This window comes from Molothrus aeneus, chromosome 27 (assembly GCF_037042795.1).
Source record: "Molothrus aeneus isolate 106 chromosome 27, BPBGC_Maene_1.0, whole genome shotgun sequence".
NCBI classification, from domain to species: domain Eukaryota; kingdom Metazoa; phylum Chordata; class Aves; order Passeriformes; family Icteridae; genus Molothrus; species Molothrus aeneus.
The window spans coordinates 723,653-745,899 of NC_089672.1; the positions used below are offsets into that span (position 1 = coordinate 723,653).

At 42.8% G+C, this 22,247-nt stretch overlaps 1 protein-coding gene across 2 annotated transcripts in view; it reads right to left on the reverse strand.

Annotated features, from left to right (window-relative positions):
- Positions 1 to 7,709: 7,709 nt before the first annotated feature.
- The window catches only part of ELAVL1 (ELAV like RNA binding protein 1), a 45,632-nt gene continuing 31,094 nt past the window's right edge, over positions 7,710 to 22,247 (reverse strand). Inside the window, exons 5-7 of one of the 2 annotated variants that reach the window (XM_066566637.1) lie at positions 21,718 to 21,943; positions 15,490 to 15,603; positions 7,710 to 14,427 (exon numbers count right to left, since the gene is read on the reverse strand). In XM_066566637.1, the coding sequence (XP_066422734.1) occupies positions 14,103 to 14,427; positions 15,490 to 15,603; positions 21,718 to 21,943 (665 nt within the window). In that variant the 3' untranslated portion in view covers positions 7,710 to 14,102. The remainder of the gene's footprint in view (positions 14,428 to 15,489; positions 15,604 to 21,717; positions 21,944 to 22,247) is intronic. The other variant, XM_066566638.1, reaches the window with a different exon arrangement.

Below are 22,247 nucleotides of genomic sequence, written 5' to 3' on the forward strand. Positions count from 1 at the left end.
CAGCTGGATTTCACCTGCAGCCAGCAGGAACACACTGCTTTAACCCAGGATTGCAAAGATTGCTCTGAGGAGGATTTGATTCAGTGACAAGCCCCACAAGTCCTTGGCTGGCTCTGGACAGCAAAGAGCTGTGTCCATCATCACTGCAGAGCCAGCACTGGCTTCACCTGAGAAATGTGCTCAGCTGGTCAAAGCTGTCACCAGCAGGTTCTGCTGTGCACAATCCATTCTCATCACTGCATCGCTACCCTACACAACACACTTCCCTCATCTCCCACCCCCATGAGGAAAACCACCAAATTGCTCAGCTGGTTCCCTGTCACAGTAAGTGTCACAGACATGTTTTATGAAAAATCCTTTCCTTAGGAGTTTTTCTCCTGAGAAACCTCAAGAACAAAATGCAAACAATGGTTATCTGCTACTGTGGAATGCAACAGGTGCATCTGTGATTGGTCTCATGTAGTTGTTTCTAATCAATGGCCAATCACAGTCCAGCTGTCCAGACTGTCTCGGTCACTCACAAGCTTTGTTATCATTCCTCTTCTATTCTTAGCTAGCCTTCTGATGAAATCCTTTATTCTATTCAATATAGTTTTAATATAATATATGTCATAAAATAATAAATCAAACCTTCTGAAACGTAAGAGTCAACATTCTTGTCTCTTCCCTCATCCTAAGACCCCTGCAAACACCACCACACAATAAGCAAGGCAGGATGGCTCAGTTCAGCACAAACACATATCACAAGGTTTGGGCCTCTCCATCTATTTTCTCATAAGCAAAAAGAGCTCAACAGCAGTGCCACATGCTGCACCTGGGGGAACAGGACATCCAAAAAGCTTCTCTACTCCAGCTTCTTTGGGAGAAAGAATTCACTATCTGCCCATTGTGAGACTCCTATGTCACCTGTGTGACCAACCCCTGAACAACAGATGCCTCAAGATTTTGAACTTCTCATCAACAGCCATCCACTGCATTTTCATAAATAAACAAGTGACAATATTGCCAGTGGACTGTCAGATCCTGTCCTGGAAGGATTTCCCCACTCCCAGCATCTCCCAGCCAAAGGATACAGACTGGTAGCACACACAGCTGTAAATGAACTACCCCAGCAAGAAGCTCTTCTGGAGAGCTTCAGTCCTGTGTCACAAGTTGCTACAAAGCACATGACTGAGCCTACAGGACTCACATGGACTCTCCTACTCCCACAAGCCCTGAACAATTTGCACCCAAAGCTCCCTCTCACAGCTGTGTCCCACAACCCGTTACCCCTGTTGTAGCTCCTGAACCTGTCTGTGCACTCTGCATAAGCCCAACCCACACTCTGGGCCAGAGCATTTACACTCCTGCCTCTCCAAAACCTCTCCTCATACAGGAGAGTGGGAATGGGCAAGTCAGGGAACAGCTACAGCATCTCTCCACAATTTCCAGCAGAGGATGCCATAGCACATACATGATACTTCAACATAGGTAAATGCTGAAAATGCATCCCAAAGATCTGGGAAATTAGTACTATCCCACCAGCTGAAAACCTCCTGCTAACCCTTCCATGCTGCCTTCCTTCTTTAAAGCAACTCTCACCCTAAATTTCCTGTATTTGTAACTACCAAAGTTTATTTAGTGGTATGCAACACCTTGTGAAATGCTTTACAAAAGTCCATGTAAATGGGAGTTACTGAATTTTAAAAATCTATTTACTTACTATTCTCAAAGTAACTTACCAAATTAATTCTTCTGTGACAAAAGGTATCTGAACATTTTCATTTAGCTCTGTATCTTTAAATTCTGTTATTCAGAATTTGAAGCACATGGCTTTAGAGAAGTTTTTTGACCATGCCTTGGTGAGATGGAGCCTCCTCAGTTCAGAGCCCCTTGGAAGAAGCTGCCACAGCCTTCACTCCCTACTTCAGCACTTTGCAGGGGTAAGTGTCCTGTCTATGGAAACACATGGTGCAGCACAGGGATCAGTTTGACAGGGGTGTACCAGCCCATGCCATTCACTGCTAATACACATTTGCCTGTGATGGGAGATCTTCCACACAGGAGACACTGCCAGGAGGGACAAGTTGATGTACTTCCTACCAGAACTCTTCTGTTCAAGATCACATCTCTCCTGGTTTTAGTGTGGGCATTATCTTGCACCTTGCAGGTCCTTGCAGCTCCACTGCCCAACCTTCGGTAACCAACACGCCACATTCTCCCTTTGGCTGAACGTGGAGCTGCTTCCTTCCCCACTTCACAGCTAACAAACAGCTCATCTCCTTCCTGACCTTTGAAAAATACCTTTGCTTTCTCACCAGTCCTCCACTACTGCATTTACTGTGATTTTAATACCTTGAATTGGATTTTTGCCAGTGGAGGATTTTTGGCTTTTGCCAGGTACATGGACTGATGATGACACCAACAGTTTTGACTAAGAAGTGACTCCAAGGACTGTCCTTCACGTCCACAGTCCACACTCTAGTCTAGCTGGCTTTTCAAAATAATTAATTCCTATTGTTTTCCTGAGCCCCCAGCTGACCCCAAGTGCAATCCAGTGCACCTTTTGATAAAAGTGCCAAATTACACAGCCTGATCCCAACCCTTTAACTGCCCCTTTAGCATGGCTGGAATGGGGACTACAGGAGAACCAGATCCAAGAACTGGTCCAGGTTTAAAGGAACCACTGGCAAGACTTACATTTAACTAAAGAAATGCCTACCAACAGTTTTATCAGCACAAGTAAGATGCTGGTGGAGGGTTGGTGTAAGATTCTGGACACCAGAGCAACACCAGCACCTAAAACATACCCAGAGCTCACCTTTGGAGCCTTATTTACATCTTCAAAGACATTTGATGATGATGATTATTATAATTATGGGGTTTTTTTTAGGACCTCAATATCTAAAATCTTCTAATACAAAAACATTTATGAAGCTGTACCATGTAACATTATTTTAATAACCTGTTAAGCTTTCACACAGGTTGAAAATGCACCCATTGCAAGGAACTCCTCCTCCATCTCCAATAAGGAACAGCAGATGGACAGTGCCCAGCTGACACCTCAGTCAGCAGCACTGCCCCACAGGCCCCACTGCCTTCCAGCTGTAGCACCAAATGCCAAAGTATTTCTGAGCAAAATCACTTCATCCTTGCCCACCTTAAGACATCACACCTCTTTCCCTCCTTTCATTTGTGCAGCAAATTAAGCAAACCTTCTGTTAGGACTAGAGGCTGTCCACCATCCTCACTGAGCAAAGGGCTGACACAGTTCCTATCAATCAATTCCCTACCCCGTGCTGACCCCAACGCTCCCAACAGGGATCCTTCCTGTCACGTTTCAAAAATTACACCAGGCTGCCTTAATCTCACCAATTCAACAAGTCTGTCCTTTTCTTGTTTTATTCCTTCTTGGATACAAGCAGCTCTCATTATTCCCTCACCCAAACCCAGAATGGATAATGACAAAGAAGCTGGACATCCAATGCCACGGAGTGGAGGTTAGAGATGTTCTTCTGTAACATCAAGATTTGTCATATGAACGTGGAAAGATTAAAATAAGAGCAAATATTCCATTGCAAACATTCATTCTTCAAGGCCCCCAGTAATCCAACAGGACATGAGGCTCTCATGTGCACAGCTGAGCACAGAGCACCAAGATGGAAACAGAAGCACAAAGCTTCTCAACCAGTATCCATTGCACAGCTCTTGTTCTGCCTTTGAGCATCACTGTGTTGAAGTAAGATCAGATGCAAATCAGGGCAGCCAGAATGTTTCCAGAAACTATGACAGTGTTAGAGGCACCACTGCCCTGGAATAAAACACCTGGTGCAAGTCTTTATGAGCTACCTGAGTGACTAAACAAGGCACAGACATCACAGTGAGTCAAACCTCAAACCTGAACTTTGTGTTGTTCAGAAAAGCAGCTCTGAACACACTGGAACAGAGCTTTGCCATGTTTTATCTAAAAAAGCACGAGCAGCCCTGATGTCCCTCGGGGAATGCAGTGCAGGGGGCAGGGGGGCCTGGCCATGCAGCCCAGGCTGTTGTGCCGTGGCAGGCGCAGCTCAGGCACTGCCATCCCTCTAGAGCCACAGTCCTTCTTGCAGCTGAACTGTCTTCCTTCCTCCATTCCTGCAGTAAGAAAAGATTAAAACATTAAGACCCATGGAATATAGAAAACACAGAAAGGGGGAAAATACAGAGTAAAGGTGGCTTAAACAAAGTTACTGAAGTCACTGACTCCCACAGTGACAGCACTGTATCTCACAGGGAGAAGGGAATGGGAGGTGCTCCCTGAGCAGCAGTGATATGGTACAGTTCAGGACCACTGCTGTAAAACACCGAGACACAACACACAGGTAGGGCAGTTTTCCAGAATTAGAAAAATGTGGAAGCTAAATTCTTTCTAAGATGGGCATTAATTTTCTTAAACCTCCACAGCTTGCTCCTCACATCACTGTAGAGTTGTGACCAATGCCTTAGAAAGCTTCACATGAGCTTGTTTTTTCAAGGATGTACATCTCTGCACTGTGCAGGATGTGGGACAGTGCAGATGTGCCATTCCACATGTGCTATACATAGCACCTATACAGCAGAGACAGTGACACACAACTGACAGCAATGGGTACCTACTCTAAATGTGTCATTCCAGTCTACACGTTTTATTTCACACAGGTATTACATGTGTATGTAGACACACATACAAACATATATGCACTCTGTCTCTTGAAAGATGAAAAGCAGAAGGAACAAGCTGGGACAGCAAGGTAAAGCAGGATACATGGTCACAAAAGTGTTTAATCACAAATTCTGCAAGTCTGGTTAGACCAAGACCAAACCCCTCTGCGCCAAGACTGAGAAGCACAAGCTACTTACCACAGCTGTTCATGGGCTGCAGGACAGCCTTGGAGTCCTGCCAGTGCCTCCTCCTCCCATGACAGCAGAGCTGGAGCCCACGGCAGGAAGCAGCTCAGCACTGCTCACACTGCCCCAAATCTGCTCCCCAGCCAAACCACTCCTGCTCTGCTCTCCTCTAGGAGCCTTCTCTTGGGGCAGAATCTGTTCCAACACATTCAAACAGTAGGTTTAACAGGTTTGTTAAAGTAGGTCTAACAGGTCCTCTGATCCCTACACCGAGAACACAGGAAGCCTCAAACTTATTTGTATTAAACTCAGTTCTTTGTAAGCTCTAGCTTGAGCACATGCTCCTTTGTAAGCATGGAGCTCCAGCCCTGCAGGGAGAAGTCAGTTCATTCTGGAAAGGTCAACCTTCAGAATGTTATAAACCACACTTAAAATTCAAAGAAAATCTGTATTTTAACTGTGCCACATTTGGTTTAAATTAATTTTGATGCAATGAAACATTATTTGCTAATGAGATGTTAGCACAAGTTATGTTCTGACAAACTAGGTTCAGTGTCTCATTTTGCTCATCACTGTTTCTATATATAAACACAAAAAACAAAAGACAAAAAAAAGGAAGTGTGTCACAGTGCAAAGAGCAAAACATTGTGATTTATTCACCTTCATTCAGCTGCTCAGATAACACAGATGTGTTAAACCACTCCCAAATGCTCCACTCCCTCCTCCTGCTGTCAGTACAGGAAGAAGCAGAGGACAGTTTAAGGAAAAAGGCAGTGTCAAAAATCAGGATTCTAAAGAAGAGGAGGTATTTAGGGGCCCTCTGACACTGAGCTGGGGAAGCACAAGGGGAATGAAGGGAGGGGGGGAAGGCAGCCAAGCTTTCCTTAAATAGCTGCTCACTGCCACTGCTGGGACAGAATCCGGAGCAAGTGTACTGGCAGCGTGACCCAGGACACTTCTTACAGCCAGATTCTTCCCTTTTTTTTAAAGGATAGGAAATACAGAGAAAAGGGTTCCGACATCTTTCTTGGACATTTCAGTTTAACACCGTTTTTCTCCCCCCCTCCCTCTTTCACTGTTCTGGAAATGAAGGGGGTGACATTTGGAGGGAGGATACCACAAGAGCAGAGCAAGGCGGGGGAACAGTCAAAAGCCAGGGAGTCTGCCAGGAATTCTGCTAGAACCAGAGTCCCTGTCTGGCTGTAAATGGGTCTACACAAACTTTTTTGGTTTTTCTTTCAAAAAAAGAGCCATTTCTGAGGGGCTAGAACTTCACATGGCCATGTCCGTTATTAAGCTTTTTGGAATTTAATATATTTTTTCCTCATGATTTTTCATAGAAGAAAAACATGGAAAATACCATAGTGGTCAAAATGAACATGAGCAAAGTGAACCACATGGGATGAACTCTGGTGGGAGCAAAAGTGGAGAAGGTGTTCCAGCTCCATGCAAAGGAAAACCCAGGAAAGGTCTAAGTCTTGATGAAGCATTCCTGAATACACCAGATGCTGCACATTCAACATTCCACTGATATAATGGTAGGAACAGAAATTCTCAATTCTGCTCTTTACCAATTTAGCTCAACAAATAATTCCATATGGTGAACAGTGCTGAACTGAGAAATTCCCATCAAAGAAAAAATAACTGCAAATCTAAAAACTCCTGAGTTGGAAGAGATCCTGAGCTGAGGCAGCACTGCCACACGTTCCATGACATCATACATTAAACATTATCTATATCTCTTACTTTACATCATTTTTCTGAGTAAGTCTTTAAGAGAAAAATCAGAGGCAATGTGTCAAGGGTACAACAATTAGCCCAGCTCTCAGAGGGATTATTTCTGTGACTAAAGGACAGGAGACACCTGCTGAAAAGCAGCAGGACAGATTTCAGCTTACCAAAACTAAAAGTTTGTTTTGGTGAAGAAAGGACTAAGACTGAAACCCAGTCTGTGCAGAGCCAGCAGGGTTATATGCGATCCTTCAACCAAAAGGATGTGGTCTCAGAAGTATTTCTGGAAAACACCCCTTACAGAACCTCCCCCAGGGTTTGACCTGGGGTGTCTGTCCTGCCCCAGCCTCACCCAAGGAACCAGGGAGCCTGACCTGCCCTGATGGTCCCGTCCCATGGAATCACAGCTGTCAGGCTGGAAAAACCCTCTAAGGCAATGAAGCCCAAGCACCAAGCTGGCAGCAGCACCGTGTCCAGCACTGGCCCAGGACCCCTGTGCCACAGCCACATGCTTTGGACTCTTCAGGGATGGTGGCTCCCCACTCCCCTGGGCAGCCTCTGCCAGGCCTGACAACCCTGGCACAACCTGCAGAGAATCTTCATCCAATCTAAACCTCCAATGGGCCAACATGAGGTGCTTCCCCAGGAGCTCCCTGAAGAAGTTTCACACACATTTCTGAGTAACAGTATAGCTGGGCTTTGGGTTTGGTTTAATCAGGAAGAAAAATGTAAGATAAAGACAACAATTTTTTCCCTGAAAAATAAAAAGGAAACTAAGCCCCTTCTTTTAATTCCATCTTTCTAACAAGGCCACAAGTTACAGAATCTTTAGTGGAGGAACCTTGATTGGCCTATTCCTGAACACAGTTCAGATTCTTCTGAAAACATGTCAAATTCCAAACTGCACAATAATAATCCAATTCCTGCAGGGAAAAAAAGACAAAATATGAACAATTACGTAAAAGCCTAATTCTATTTTGAAGTACATCACCCTTCAACAGGGCTCAAGTAAAAGCATCCCAAGTATGTTCCAAACAAGTGCTCAACAAACCAGCCATGAACATGTGGCAAAAGTACAAAAACTCCTTTGCACTATTAACATAGATAATGTCATTTAAGTCTTAACACCAGTGTAAAATATCTATGAGTTGTTTCATTTAATTTTGAAAATCCATATAGAAAACAATGTTCATAACTCCATCCACAGGATTCTACAAAACTGCTGCTTCATCAACAAATCTTTGAACTGTTTCAATATGAAAACTCAATTTTTTCAAACTGCTCAAAAATCATTGCAGAGAATTTCCAAGCACTTGAATTGAAGCACAACCAAAGTATGAACTTGGTACATTTTTGCAGCTATTTCTAAAATAAGTTAATTTACATAAATCATCTCAAAATAACACAATGGGATTCAACTTCATTTTCGACATTTGGAAAGCAGTGTCATACTTTATTTAAAGTAAACCCATGTAAAAACAAAGTTTAAATGAAAATGGTACCTGAAAAATAAATTATTTGATATAAAACAAATCAATAACTTAAAAACACACTAAATATACAAAATGTGTAACCATATACTGTACAGTATGGAAAGCAATTGATAAAACCTTCTGTCCCACAAACAGATTAATTTATAAACAAAAGATTACATAAGTTAAAGGAAAGGAAATCAATAAAAAGACTAGAAGTACAGTATTATTCAAATTACTCATCAAATAAAGGTTTATCCCAACTTATGTTTCAAATGTCTCAAGTCATTTTCTTCTCAATGACCAAGTGAAAAAGTTCAGCCATACCACTAAAAACTTGCTCAAAAATGTTTAGAAATAAGGAACAACAGTAGGAGAATATTGAGATTCTAAAATGTGAACACAGAAGCAATTTTCCAAGGTTTCAGGTGGCAGTTCTACCATTACTGTTTTCCCATCATTAGCAACAAAAGAGAATTTCAGTGCTGAAAACTCCACTCAACAGAAAAATATTTCTAAACCTTTGTTGCTGTTGCATCGAGTGTGATCTAGAAGGAATCTCCAGAGTTGAATGTCAAACCCACCCATGGGGTGGCGAGTTCTGCTTTAGAGATCATAAAGACTTGGACTGGTTTTAAATCATGTAGGATGAGAAAGCAACACTGTGAGTTTGGTTTTGTTTGACTACATGAGACTACTACAAACAGCAAGCACTGAAATGACGCCGTACCTGATCAACCTACGAGCGGCCGCTCAGGAATGACCGGCGATTTTCAATCCACTGCTTGTCATGGAGGCACCGCCTCTTCCGAGCGAGAGGGAGGGAACTGAGACCCTTTTTATGAACTCCACATTTTTCATTTTTTATATTAGTGAGGAGAAACCCAGAAATAATAAACACAATAATCAGAGAAAATAGCCACTGGCCTCTTGAGCTCTGGATTTATCCATCCTACTGTGCTGAGCAGCCAACCTTGAGAAGTGCAGAGCTACGTTAGAGGAACTTGCCGAAGGCACAAAAAGACTCTCCTGCTTCCAAATAGAGATTACAATACCTCAGGTGACAAATTCAGCTCTTGGAAAATAAAAACAAAATGAGAAAAAGCCAAAACACAAGTGCAGCTCCACTCAGAGAGCTCAAGGGGTTGGTGTTTCTTTATGCTAAAGGTGAATTTGGTCCCTTCCCTCTAAAGCTATTTGTAGATGCCTAAACGTAGAAATGTAACAATAAGGTGCTTCATTGATAGTTAAAAAGGACACATTTCTTCAATATGGAAATAAAAAATACCGTGACCTTCTGACAGAGGCAGCCTCCAGACAAACTGCTCCATGTTTATGTGATTGAACCAGGCTAGCAGCAGCTCACAAGAGCTGTGTGTTAAAAATCTCCCACAAACTCTAACCTTCTGCAGGCAGAGCTATCAGAGGAGCTACTTTAAATACACAGTTTATCACATGACCTGTATATTGTGTTAGAAAAGTAAACGCGGGGACATTCTCCAAGTTTGTTTTTTTAAAGCACATATGTAATGATAAACTATCCAAAAAGGAACTTGAGTTATTGCCGTTTAAAATGCACTGAAAAAAAATCTCTCCTGAAATATTTGAAGAATTTCTACTTTATTGACCTTACCCAGAACATTAAAGCAACATAGAATTGTAACAAATGTTGAAGGACCTTAAGGACTATTCATTTTCCAAACTCAGCCTTAAAATAATGGATCACTTTTACTGTTAGTTCATCATTTTGGTTTTGACTGCTGGATATTCTTTCTATAAATGATACCAAGTTTTTTAAAAAAACTTTTTTAAAAAAGATTTTTAACTGCTTTTTATAAATAAGGTTACTGCAATGTTCAATCCCCCTACAAAAATAGGTGTCCTCTCCATGCAAACACCCTTTGGTCATCTGGACAAGGGCAAGTGACCAAACACTGACCAACCAGTGTTCACTGTGGTGACAATTTATCCTGCTCCAGTGACTCGTCTCTGGATTTTCCATGGTTTTCATACTCACATGATACAGATGTACAAAAAACATATCCAAGCAAATGGAAGGAAAAGCTGTGTGGCCACACACACCACTGTGGTGATGTGACTTCTCCCCTCACCCTAAGAGCTGGATCCTGAAGCCTTTCCCAGTCCCAGAGCTAGAACAGATGCAGGGACTGGCAGAGGAAGGCTCAGGAGGCAACAGTAACTGCACTGGCCAGTCTCTAACAGGAGAGTGGAGCAGCTCAAGTAAACCAAATTTTATGATAATGCAGCTTGAAGAATAGAATAAAATAAAATAAATCCAACACTTCAGTGCACAGACACCATCTAACAGGGAATCACTGAGAACTGAACACACTGACCTGCTCTGATTCTGCTCACGTCTGGATTTCTGGTGTTGCCATCCCCTCACCTGAAGGATCTGCATGTGCCTTTGCCAGCTCACAACCAAGCACATAGAGAGATTCCTCTTCCATATTTATGTGGGATTTCCCTATCTGCTAATGGTTAACAGGAGGTTCACAGGTGCTGAGGCTCATGGCCAGTGTTCTGCACTGGGGTCAATTCCATTCATGTGGACATCTGGGAAGCAAATGCAGTGACTCCCCTCAGCATCTACGCATGAGACCTGAGACAGCAGCACGAACAACTGTGTTTTCAGCAGAAATTACACCTGGTCCCTCAGAACCTACATCAGGGGCTGTCCCAGGAGACTCTTAACCTACTCTAAAGGACCCCAAAACACTCCCATCTCAGCTGTTCCTGTAGCACATCTCACAGTACAGACCAAAAAATTAAGGTCTCTAGAATCTGATTATCACATCCTAGTCCAGCAATGAAGACTTTCCAGAACTCTCTACCTCAATGAGACCACTGAATCTCACAAGCAATGTGAGAACCCTGCTTTGAGACAGCCTTTGGTTCTACTAAGATCCTTTAAGTGTTTACTGACAGAGGCATCACCTGATAGAAACACCTGGCTTCCACCAAATGGATGGATGAAAAAGCAGAGCACTCTGAGAATTAAGAGGCCAAAAACTCTCTTGAAACAGGTCTGTTCAAGTGAGAGCTTCAAAGCAGGGTGAGGAGGAAACCAGTTGCTCCTACCTTTTGGGCAGAAAAACTCCTGGTAGATGTCTTGTTAGAATTTAATTTCCAACCCCAGAAGCTTCCTTTTGGTCTTTACTAGTAGGATGCACAAGCATTTTGGTTTAGGACCAAAAGCATCGAGTATAAATACACAATTTTTCTGGACTTCAGCTATTTATGCCAAGATTTGACTGTTAGAATAGCACAAATCATACACTACTTCTGGTTTCAGCTCTGGATATTAGCAGGAGTTTTTCCTCTTTTCCTGACTTGAGCAGCAGTGCTTTGGTCATACCAATTGCCTGAAAATTATTATCAGAGCAACTATCAAAGAAAGCTGGAATCAGACCTTTCCTAAAAGAAATTGTTGTAGTAGCAGTACAAAACCATATCCTGCATTTCCTTCTTACTTAGCAAAGAATGAGAGATGGAAAAATAGGGAAGCAGTGGAAAAAGAAAGGAACAGTGATGCCAGAAAGCATTCAAGAGAAGGGGGTTCTTCAAAAATGGCAGCACAGCAATGTGCTGCTGCCATGGCCAGTGTGCTTGGAACCAGTACTGACAGAGTCATGTTTAGGGGGCACTCGCTGGAAGTCTGAACCCCCACTAAATATTGTGATAAACAGCAACTCCCATTTCAGTTTAGCAGCAAATTTATCTTAAATGGAATAAAACAAAAGAGAATGACAGGAACTGGGAATGACTACAGCCCACTCCTGTGGAACAGCACAGTGCAGGGTTTAACAATGATGGGACATGTAAGAGAACTTCTCTGTACTACACAGCTTTAACTTGGGAGGATGCCCAGAACGCTTCCCAGGCTCTCCTTGTATGCAGAAAGGAAATAATCATAGATGTGATAAATGGATGGTGATCAACTTGGTGACAGCCAAGAGCAGCTCTGGGGGGTGGGAATGGCCTGGCTGCTGTGTCACAGTCACTGTTCCACCGAGCATCTCAAGAGGTGGCGAGGGAAGAGACTGGCAGGAGAAGCAAGGCTGGATGCTTTAACAGGAAAATCCCACCTGCATTCACTGCACACAAGCTCAAACTCAGCAGAAGGCTGCTCACTGGGCCAAGGCTTATCTGTAGGGTTTAGATATGTCCTGGGCAGGTCCAGGAACATCAGCAGCTGCCACAGGTCCTCCCTGGAGCAGGGCACCAGCTCAGCCACGTGTGGAGGCTGAGGGAGCCCTCAGGCTGTGCAGATCCCATGGCAGGGAGAGGACAAGGAGAGGACAAATGGCGGCAAGCAGAAGGCAAGGTCAGCTGGGGATGGAGTGAGACGAGCAGGCAGCATGGACTGGCCTCTCGAGTTTGGAAATGAACTCTGGGGCTGGTAGAGAATCAGGCAAAACAAGGAGACTGCATTAAACTGCCACAGACCTCATTTCCACACCTGCCCTACCTACATAAACACCAGAGCCAAGTCTCTAGTTGTGCACAGCAGCTCACACACCTGTACAGGCATGGTCAGCCTTCCCAGTTTCCTACCCAAGCACACCTGAGGGTTACATCAGTCTGTGACACTCATTTCTATGTGCTTCAGATTTATTGTGGTGCTTGTTCCAAAACTCTTTTCTTCTACTCATCTGTCAAAGCAGTAAATTAAAATTCTCTTAAAGCGGAGCTACAGTTCCTTAAACAGCACTCTGAAAGCTGGACACTTTGTGCAATACTTAGCAAAAAAAAGAACAGAAAATAAAAAACAAAACAAAATTTGAGCAAAACAAAATCAAATTTAATGTTCTTAAATGCAAAAGTAAAAACAAACAAAAAACACAAAAAAGCAAAAGAAAATTAACAGAAACAGAACAACTCAAAGTTTCAAGGCAGTCTGCAGAAAACCTGGGGGATTAATCTTTAAATCTACAAATCAAAGGGGTTTTTTGGTTAATATCTAACTTGCAAGTTGTAAGTACTTTTCTGCTGAGTGTTCAGTAAGTAAAGCTAGTTGTCAAAACAAAATCCTATTAAAATAGAAAAACTAGCACTCATTAGAAGGGATGCGAGAAATACAATGCTCAAATGTTTATAACTGGTTTTTCTTTACAAAATAGAACTGCCAAAGGAATTCCAACTACAATGATCTTGGAAAATGAGTAAGTATCTTGCTGCATTATAATGTACCAGTAAGTAGTGCACCATGCATTAAATATTTGGACAGAAGAGATTCAGTCTGATAAAGTAGCAACATATATTCACACTCGCTTTTTTGGAGTTTCATTTTGACTCTGAAATCTTCCCGGAGTTTCTTTGAAACTCTTTGGTCCATTCCTCTCAAAGTGGGTTTTAAAAGTCACGTTTCTAAAACCTGTGAATTGGACAGCTTGGCCACTGCTCAGTGTGCAACTTACCTCCTCAATGGTGTTAAAGTTAGGCTGGCATGCTACTACTTACAAGACCTTGACTTTAAAAAGCCTGATCCTCAACTAGACACAGAGTAATGAATATTAATTTATCAAACAATTTACTGTCAACTAAAACATTAGTATTTCTCAACTTTTCTTCCATACTACTGAAACTGAGGGGGAACAAAAGGACAGGGGGATGGGTAGGAAGAACAACATAAAACCAAAGAAAATCAATGAATTCAGCCTGATATTTTTCAGAAAATTCCAGTTTTTGCAGACAACATTCAATGAAACAAATGTTAGTCTCATAAGTGAAAGCATGCTTCAATTTTACCACCATCCAGAGGGTCTAGTTAATGCAATCTACTTAAGATTTCAGGGGATTTTTAACATGTTTTAAATGAAATAACTTAAAGGAACTTAAAATTGGTCTAACATTGTGGGATTTCAAACATTTGAACATGTCAGTTGCATCCCAGAATATAAAACCTTTTCACTTCTCATTTAGACTAAGACAAACACTTGTGAAAATTGGCGCAAAATGAGTTTTACACTAACAAAAATGTTTCAACTTCTGTCACTCCATTATCTATTCCATACAAAAAGCACGAGCAAGTTATTTGTGGGACTTGTTGGTTTTGAAGGAAACCTGTAAGATTTTGTCCCCCAGGCGGTAGCCATTAAGACTTGCTATGGCCATTGCAGCTTCTTCATAGTTTGTCATGGTCACAAAACCAAAACCTTTGCACTTGTTGGTGTTGAAATCTCGAATAACTTTCACATTGGTAACTGCACCAAAGGGGCCAAACATCTGCCAGAGGATTCCCTCATCAGCATCTTGACCAAGGTTGTAGATGAAGATACACCAGCCAGAAGATGCGTTTCCTGGAACATTTACACCAGAAAGCCCACTCATGTGATCTACACCCATAGGAGAGAACCTAGCAAATAAAAAGCACAATATTTCATGTTCAATTAAGCAAATTAACTTGAATGGGAAGCAACTGAGAATGAATATTTTATACATGGCACATCAAAACCGCCACATAAATGTTTCCCCATTCAAATTGACAATCAAATTGACAGCTGCCAGAAAAAAAAAAAGTTAAGTATTCCAACTGCTTTATCAACAGGGAACTATCCTTAGAAATAGGCAAGGAACAGGCAAGGCAAGATTACATAATGACCTTCCCAGGGGACCTGGATGGATGCCTGAACTCAGCCAGGCTGCTCCGAGTGTCCAGGGCATTGCTGCAGAACTGCTTGAGTTCAGGGGCACAGGCAGCACCTCCCAGAGGCCCCAGACACCCCCAGGCATCTCCCACTTATTTCACAAGAGGAGATTTTCTTTCACCCCATGCTCCTTTTCTTGCCTCTAAAAGAACATGTTGCGAAACTCTTTAAGTCAAAGAGTTTCTTTGGATTTGCTGGGGCAGGGGATGAGTGTTCTGGGTTCTTAGGAGTAGAGATTGTATGTATTAATTTCTTCTTTTGTGAAGCAGAACAAAACCTACTCCCTTTCCACCCAAAGGCAGCAGGTGCAGGCAAACACTCACAACATGAGCAGGCTCAGTGCAGTTTTATTATTCCAGTGTGTATGGATGGTTTTAATAATTTTTCCAGGAAAACTCAGATCTGACTTTATTGAACTGGATTTTTTAAATCACCTACCCATTCTTCCTGAATCCTGCCTCCTTCACAATACCTCAGCAGGATTCATGCATAACAAAAAGCAAAAATCTTCTCCTTTTTATGTCTCGTTTTGTATTAATTTATTTTCCCTGAAACCCACATTTCTAATTCCCCTTTATTCTATTTCTGGCCTAAACTCCAGAAAATCAAAGCTTCTGAATATTTTAGTGCAATATTAGGGTTGCACAGCTAAGCACTCAAAGGCCAGGAAATGTGAAAGTTAATGTCAAAAACTCACTTTGAACCCTTGTGCTTATTTATTATTTAAAAATATGAGGTCATGTGATCATAGAAATATAATGATACTATACCAGGGGTTCCCAAATTGAGGTGTACCACTGGTGATTTGCAAACCCCTTAAAAGCGGTACACGAGCTGCTCTCTGCCAAGAGCAGGGCGGTGGCAGATCCTGATTCTCTGCTGACCTGGAGGAAACAGGGAAGGGATGTCTGGGCAGTGAATGCTGCAGTAAGTGCCAAATGCTTCCCCTCTGACTCTTTCTTGCCCTGCATCAAGGAGCTGCTGCTGCCTTTCTCGAGGAGGGAGGGCTCGAGGAGCACGGGGAGGGAGGGGAGCAGAGGGATGGCAGTGCACACTCACTCACACACACACACACACTGTGCACTCACACACAAGAACCACTCAGTGCCCATCTCCCCCAGGCTCTCTGGTGCCCAGAGCTCCCTGCCTTGGACACCTGAGCTCCTGGACTCTCCTGTCCCCAGAGCAAGTGTCACTCCATCCCTCCCTTGCTGCTGCTCTGCAGCCCTGGGGGCTCCCAGAGCACAGTGGGACACTGCTGAGCTGCAGCAACTCACTGCCAGCCAGCCCTAAGAAAAAACAAGTTTGGGAAGCCTTGTACTACAGCCAAACTGAAAAAGCAGTTAGAAGTACCACAAGGTGAATGAGACATACCAACCCGTGTGATCTGATGAAGAGGTGACACATCTGGTATTTCTTTTGGCTTTGTATAAAAACGTTCCTGTGCTTGCATGCTTGATAGACTTACTTGTTCTGACAGACACCTTCAGTTCTGTAGCTTCTTTCCAAGTGAGTAATAATCTGGTAGGATGAATTTATCTTAATATCTGTCAAGTTTCCATCTCAACAGATCACCAGTCCTGAATCCCTTCTCAAACCACTGAGCTGAGAATTGCCTGACGTTGGTTCCAGCAGTCAGTATAGCTCTGCCCCTGCCTGCTCTAAAGGTTCAGGCTCTGCTCAGGAGCCCAGGTAACACCATATCATGATACTGCATATCCCATGCAATCAGTTGTAGAAGAGCAATGATGTTAAATGCAAGAAAACAAATCTAAATGCTTGTTAAAGACAAAATAATTTAAAATAGCAAGTACCTCTGCTTTTGGAAACACTTATCTTTAAACAGATTGTCCTCTCTTCCTGTTATGTCTCACAAAAAAATGTTACAGGTTTATTAAAATACCCAAACCAAACAAAACAGGGTAAAACCAAAGAAGTCCCCTAAAAGATTAGAAAAGTAATTTGGAAAAAAAACCCAACCTGTAGGAAATACTATTCAGCTAATCTGATGAATGTCTGTTCTCACTCTGCACAAGAGGGACCCAGATCTCTCACTCAGCTCAGGGTGACAGCCTGCATAAGCAGGGCTGGAGCAGCTGACACACAGCTCTCTGTCCTACCAGGACAGATTTTTGTGGCCATGCCAATTTAAGATGACCTTTAGGAAGTTACACTTATTAAGGATGTTTAAAAGAATGCCCTACTATGACAAACACAAAGACCAACAGAGATCCAGGATGCTTCAGAGAAAGTGGTTTTAAAATTCCTTTAATACTGTAATTTGAACAATCTCAGTCTTAGCACACTTACAGCTGGTGTCCCCATTTCTGCTGAAATTATTTTTATGCTGTCTCCTCCACACTGCTTTTTCAACCCTCCCAAAGAGTCTGTAGCCAGTGTTATTTGTGGATGGCTCTTTCTAGCCACGCTAACCTAATACGCCAACATCTTGGGACACTAGGTATCAACAACAGTGTATTTTCCATCATAACTCTTTTTTACTTTATGAGCTTCTTGTTTCTATCAATGACCTTTTGCTCCCTCTGCCATTAGACAGACAGCCTGCTTTGTTTAACAGATCCTGAGATTAGATTAACTCACTGGAGGATGTAATCTCAGAAATGACACTCCTAAATGAAAGCAGTTTCTTTTTAGGTCTGTAAGTCCTATAAATTCTTTTCATAGAACCACAGAAACTCCTGAGCTGGAAGGGACCCTCAGGGATCATTGATCCAGCCCCTGTCCCTGCAGAGCCACCCCAACACCCCCACCCTGAGCAGCCCTGGGAGCTCCTGGAGCTCTGGCAGCCTTGGCACCATTCCCTGGGGAGCCTGGGCAGTGCCCAGCAGCCTCTGGGGGAAGAACCTTGCCCTAATATCCAACCTAAACCTCCCCTAACATAGCTTTGTGCTGGTTTTGCTGAACTCTTTTGCCTGCACTCTGAGGACAGTTCCATACAGCACCACAAGTGGGATGCCAATAAGCAGGAACATTCGTTTTAATCCCAGCCTGTGTTGCCATTGCACTTGAGCTTGGCAGCTTTTTATTTTTTAATAGTTCCACAAAGAGCAGGAGTTCAGCTACACTGACAATGTCCTTCTGAAAAGCAACTTTTTCTGCTGTCTTTGTTACAGACAGAAAAGATCTGCTGTGGCCAACACAAATCTTGTTGAGAACTCAGTGACACAAGCTCTAAGCCTGAAAAAAATCAGGGTGTTGGGTCAAACAACCACGTAAGGAAGAAGAGAAGCAACTGGGGTTTCACTCCCATATTCTTCCAGAGCTTTGATGAAATACTACTCTGGATGAAATGGTTTCTACTCAATACATGGTTTCTACTCAATACACACAGCTTACATCCAAATTACATATAAGTATTGGTTTAAAAACTGAAAATTTAAACAATTTCACTGGAGTGATACCAAGCAGGTGTACACAAGATGTCTGAGCAACTGTATCACTGACAGGGTTAAACAGTCTTCTGCCATTTCCCCATGGACCAAAGAACTATCAGAAATAGCTCCCTTCAGGCATTCAGGGCAGAACTCAAGGGCTGATACTGGTAGAGTTATGCCCATTACAGGAACTGGGAACTGGCACCAACCCTGAACAAGTCTGAAAGCAGTATCAGCTTTGTTCTGCTATAAACCTCTGGTGAGCTGCAAAAGCACAGGACTTCCAGGGGCCCTGAGCAGCCTCCTCATGCTACAGGAGCTAAACCCCTCCATTTCAACACAGTTCAGCACCTGGAGATCTGCTATTTTCTTTAAGTAAACAAATCTTACACTCTAAAGAAACCCCAGATATTTTATCTGTCCTCCAGACACAACCTCATGCTGTGGCATCATTCCCTGTGGATGGAAGCAGAGAGCCTGGGTCTTTGAATTAGTCCAGAATCCAGTGGGACACAGCACTAAGCCCAGCTCCTGATGTGAGCCACAAACCCACAGGAACTCAAAAGGATTAAAAGAACATTAAACAAAGGGTCGGAGAAATATCTGTAGGAAATTAATAATTACAAATTAGATACTAAAGGTTTAATCCTGGATTTACAGGGATTATGATGAAACGAGATGAAATGTAATCAAAATATCAGGTTACGTGTTCAACCTCTGTGGAGCAGAGATCGCAATTTTCATTTATACAGACTGTGGGCTCTGTGGAAGCTGCTTATCCATTCATCCTGTCTTGTTCACTACCAAAACAAACAAGACTCAGCCCAAACTCAGGTTCCTGAGCCTAAACACAGCATGAATAATCACTACTCCTTCAGTTCAGCATTCTTCAAGGAAGACAGACTCACTACAAGAACTTGCAGCTAACACTAAAGAAAAATACAAAAGGTTGTGGGACAGACTTGATGTTAGACGTCTTTTCCAATAATAATTCCAATAATAATTTCCAATAATAATTATTTCCTTAATAATTCCATGACCCCATGGTGTAAGTGTTGTGCATATGTGTACAGAGGTGCCTGCACGAGTGATTGAGGGAAGGAAGCTTTGCAGTAAATGCTGGAGCTCTCACAAGTCTGTGACAAGGCAGAGATGAAGAGCTTGTGTCTGCAGGTCAACTGGGGGCTCTTGTCCACATCATCTTCCTGAAAGCACAGCCTTACCTCAACTCTACTCCCACCTCTGCCAGGCTGTGGGACCCCAAAATCTTTCCCCACCAGCAGGTCTGCCACTGGGAGCAGCAGCCAGCCAAGGTGTGCTGGCAAACAAGCACTGGGCACAGCCAGCCAGCAGGACACAGCTCCCAGAGCAGCAGGAATGGAACAGACACACAACATTTCTTTCCCTTAGCCCCCACTGTGACACCCCAAGCCTACAGAAACACGCTGTGTGTCTGCCCCATCCCTGAAAGTGTTCCAGGCCAGGTTGCACAGGGCTTGGAACATCCTGGGATAGTGGAAGATGTCCCTGCCCACGGCAAGGGTGGGATGAGATGAGCTTTAAGGTCCCTTCCAACCCAAACCAGTCCATGATTCTATGAAATGCACACGACTGACATTAATGCTGCTCTAAATGGTGCATTAAGACAATAATGAACTAACTGGTTATTAAAATTTCGTTTCACCAGCAACTCTTAATATAAATACATTAATAGTTTTTATTGTTTCTGAGTGATCATTTCAGGATTGAATTAAAAGTATTTGGTCTCTTAATTAAGGATGTGAATATTATTTGCACTCCTTATTCTGATGCATTTTGATTTTATGGGGAAGAACAATGATGAAAATGTCCAAGTAAATTAAGAACATTAAGAATGAAAAAGATTTGAGTAGGATCTGGACACACTGAAGCCCTGGCTGAGACAAAGGGCAGATGTGTTGATTTTTTAATAATTCACCTAAATGCAAACAATTCAGAATTGCATTCCTCAGCATGGCTCAGGAGGTTTGGTATGGAGTTATGGGTGACTGCTTCAGCGAAACGAGGAGTTGCCTGAGCTGACTTCCCTGGGCTACAGCTGAAGAGAACTGGGGAACAACTGAGGCTGGCAGGAACCTTTGGAAATCTTCTAATAAAGCCCCTGCTTGAAGCAAGGCACCTGGAACAGGTTGCTCGGGCTCAGCCTGTCACTGACACTCACTAGAAAACAGTCAAATAAACATCCTTAACACCAATGTAGTGTTCAGAAGGGCATTCATTACTCATTGCAGGCCTGGATGCACAGGGGATAACTCCACCTTGTGTGCACATGATCTTCTACAAGTGTCTTGCTTATACACAGTCACCACGTGCATATTTTGCTCATTACGATAAAGCTCTCCCCAGTTTCCCAGGTTCAGTCCTTGTTTTGGCTGTGGCTGCATCCCTAAGCCAGATGTCTTCCCCTTATCTTCCAACCATCCTTGCTGAGAAAACAGATCCTGCATACTCTGTTTCCTGCTAAAACTACACAGGCACAGTAGAAATTAGATGAACTCTTTTGGTATCAATTCTAGCCAGGTTTCAGCATCTCCAAGGACAGAAACTTCACAGTCTCCTTGGGCAAACTGTTCAACCACTCTCAGTATAAAACCACAACTGATTACAAAGTATGAATTTTCTCTGGAGACCCATTACACAGAGCTGTGCTCAAAACACTGAGCTACAGCACTGTGGACAGGAGACAGCAACACTGGAACAGCAGCACAGCTAAAAGGTGGCTGAGACTTTAGTCCAATTTTACTGAGCTGATTGGATCCCTTACAGTAGAACATTAAAAAAAAAGGAGTAAATTCTCAACAGGGAACCACTACTCTCAGAAACATGTATCATCTCAAAGCCTATTGCTTCTCTGCAAGACAGTCAATACATTGCATTTTCCAGACCACCCTCCAACCATCAGCTTCCTCCATGAACACCCAAGGCACTTCCAATTCAAGCAATTCATATTCAAAGCAACCAAAGCAATTTTCTATGGCAAAGCACAGTGTCTTCCATAGCCCTGGAAGCAGACAGGAAGCTGCAACTGCTCAATATTCTCATCAATAAACTCTTGATGCCTCGAGAGAGGGCAGAACCCTGCACAGGCTGCAATGCAGGAAGGAATCCCACAGAACCTCCTCATCAGAAATAAGGTTTTCCTCTCTTATTTTAACACCTCCCTGCTGGAACCAACCATTCAGAGCTTTATTAAAGTTGCCAAATTCTATTTGTGTTCAGATATATAAACCACAGAACAGGGATCTGTTGAGACAGGCACCTACCAACACCCACCTGGAACCTGCTGCTGCTGTCCCCTCACTGTAATCCAGTAGTGGAAACAGACACCAGACTGCAGGTACCTTGAAACACTAACTTCAATATAAATTTTACAAGTAAGATTTTTCTTTAATGGTATTTTAATGCAACAGTTTCTTTACATAACACTGAGGACACATAGTGCACTATGTATTCATTCACACATGCTGCAGTGAAGGTATCACTGCCCAGCTGCGGGGGCACAGCTCCCCACACAACCACGGGAACAGGAGCAAGCCTTAAATGCATTTATTCCTCCTAACCTACCTGAATCTCTGTGCCTGGTGATGCACTGGCCCTCCAAACCGTCTAGCTGGTGAATGACACAGCTGCGACAACAGTGCCACATTTTTGTTCTGGTTAGGGTTGGCTGCAAACTTCACTGTAATGGGCTCGGAGGAACCTGGGGGTTTGTGACCATTGAAATTTGTAATTGCCTCTTCTGCTTCTGACCTTTTGTCAAACCGGATAAATGCGACCCCTCTGGACAAACCTTGTAACCAAACCAATAAAAAAACAAACAAACAAACAAACAAAAAAATTGAAGTTCAGGATAAACTCAAAATAACTTTGAAAACAAAACCCAAAAACGTTCAGTATTTCTATGGTCACAGCTTTCAAGTTCTCTACATTTATATTTCTTTGGCAGCTGGAGGATAAAGTACAAAATTAAGAAACCAAAGACAAATTAGCGTACTCATTTCAGCTGTAACAACCACAGTGACTAAACACTTAAAAAATATGTGGTAAATTCCATTATACTCATCATCAACTGACATTTCCATTCACAAAAAACT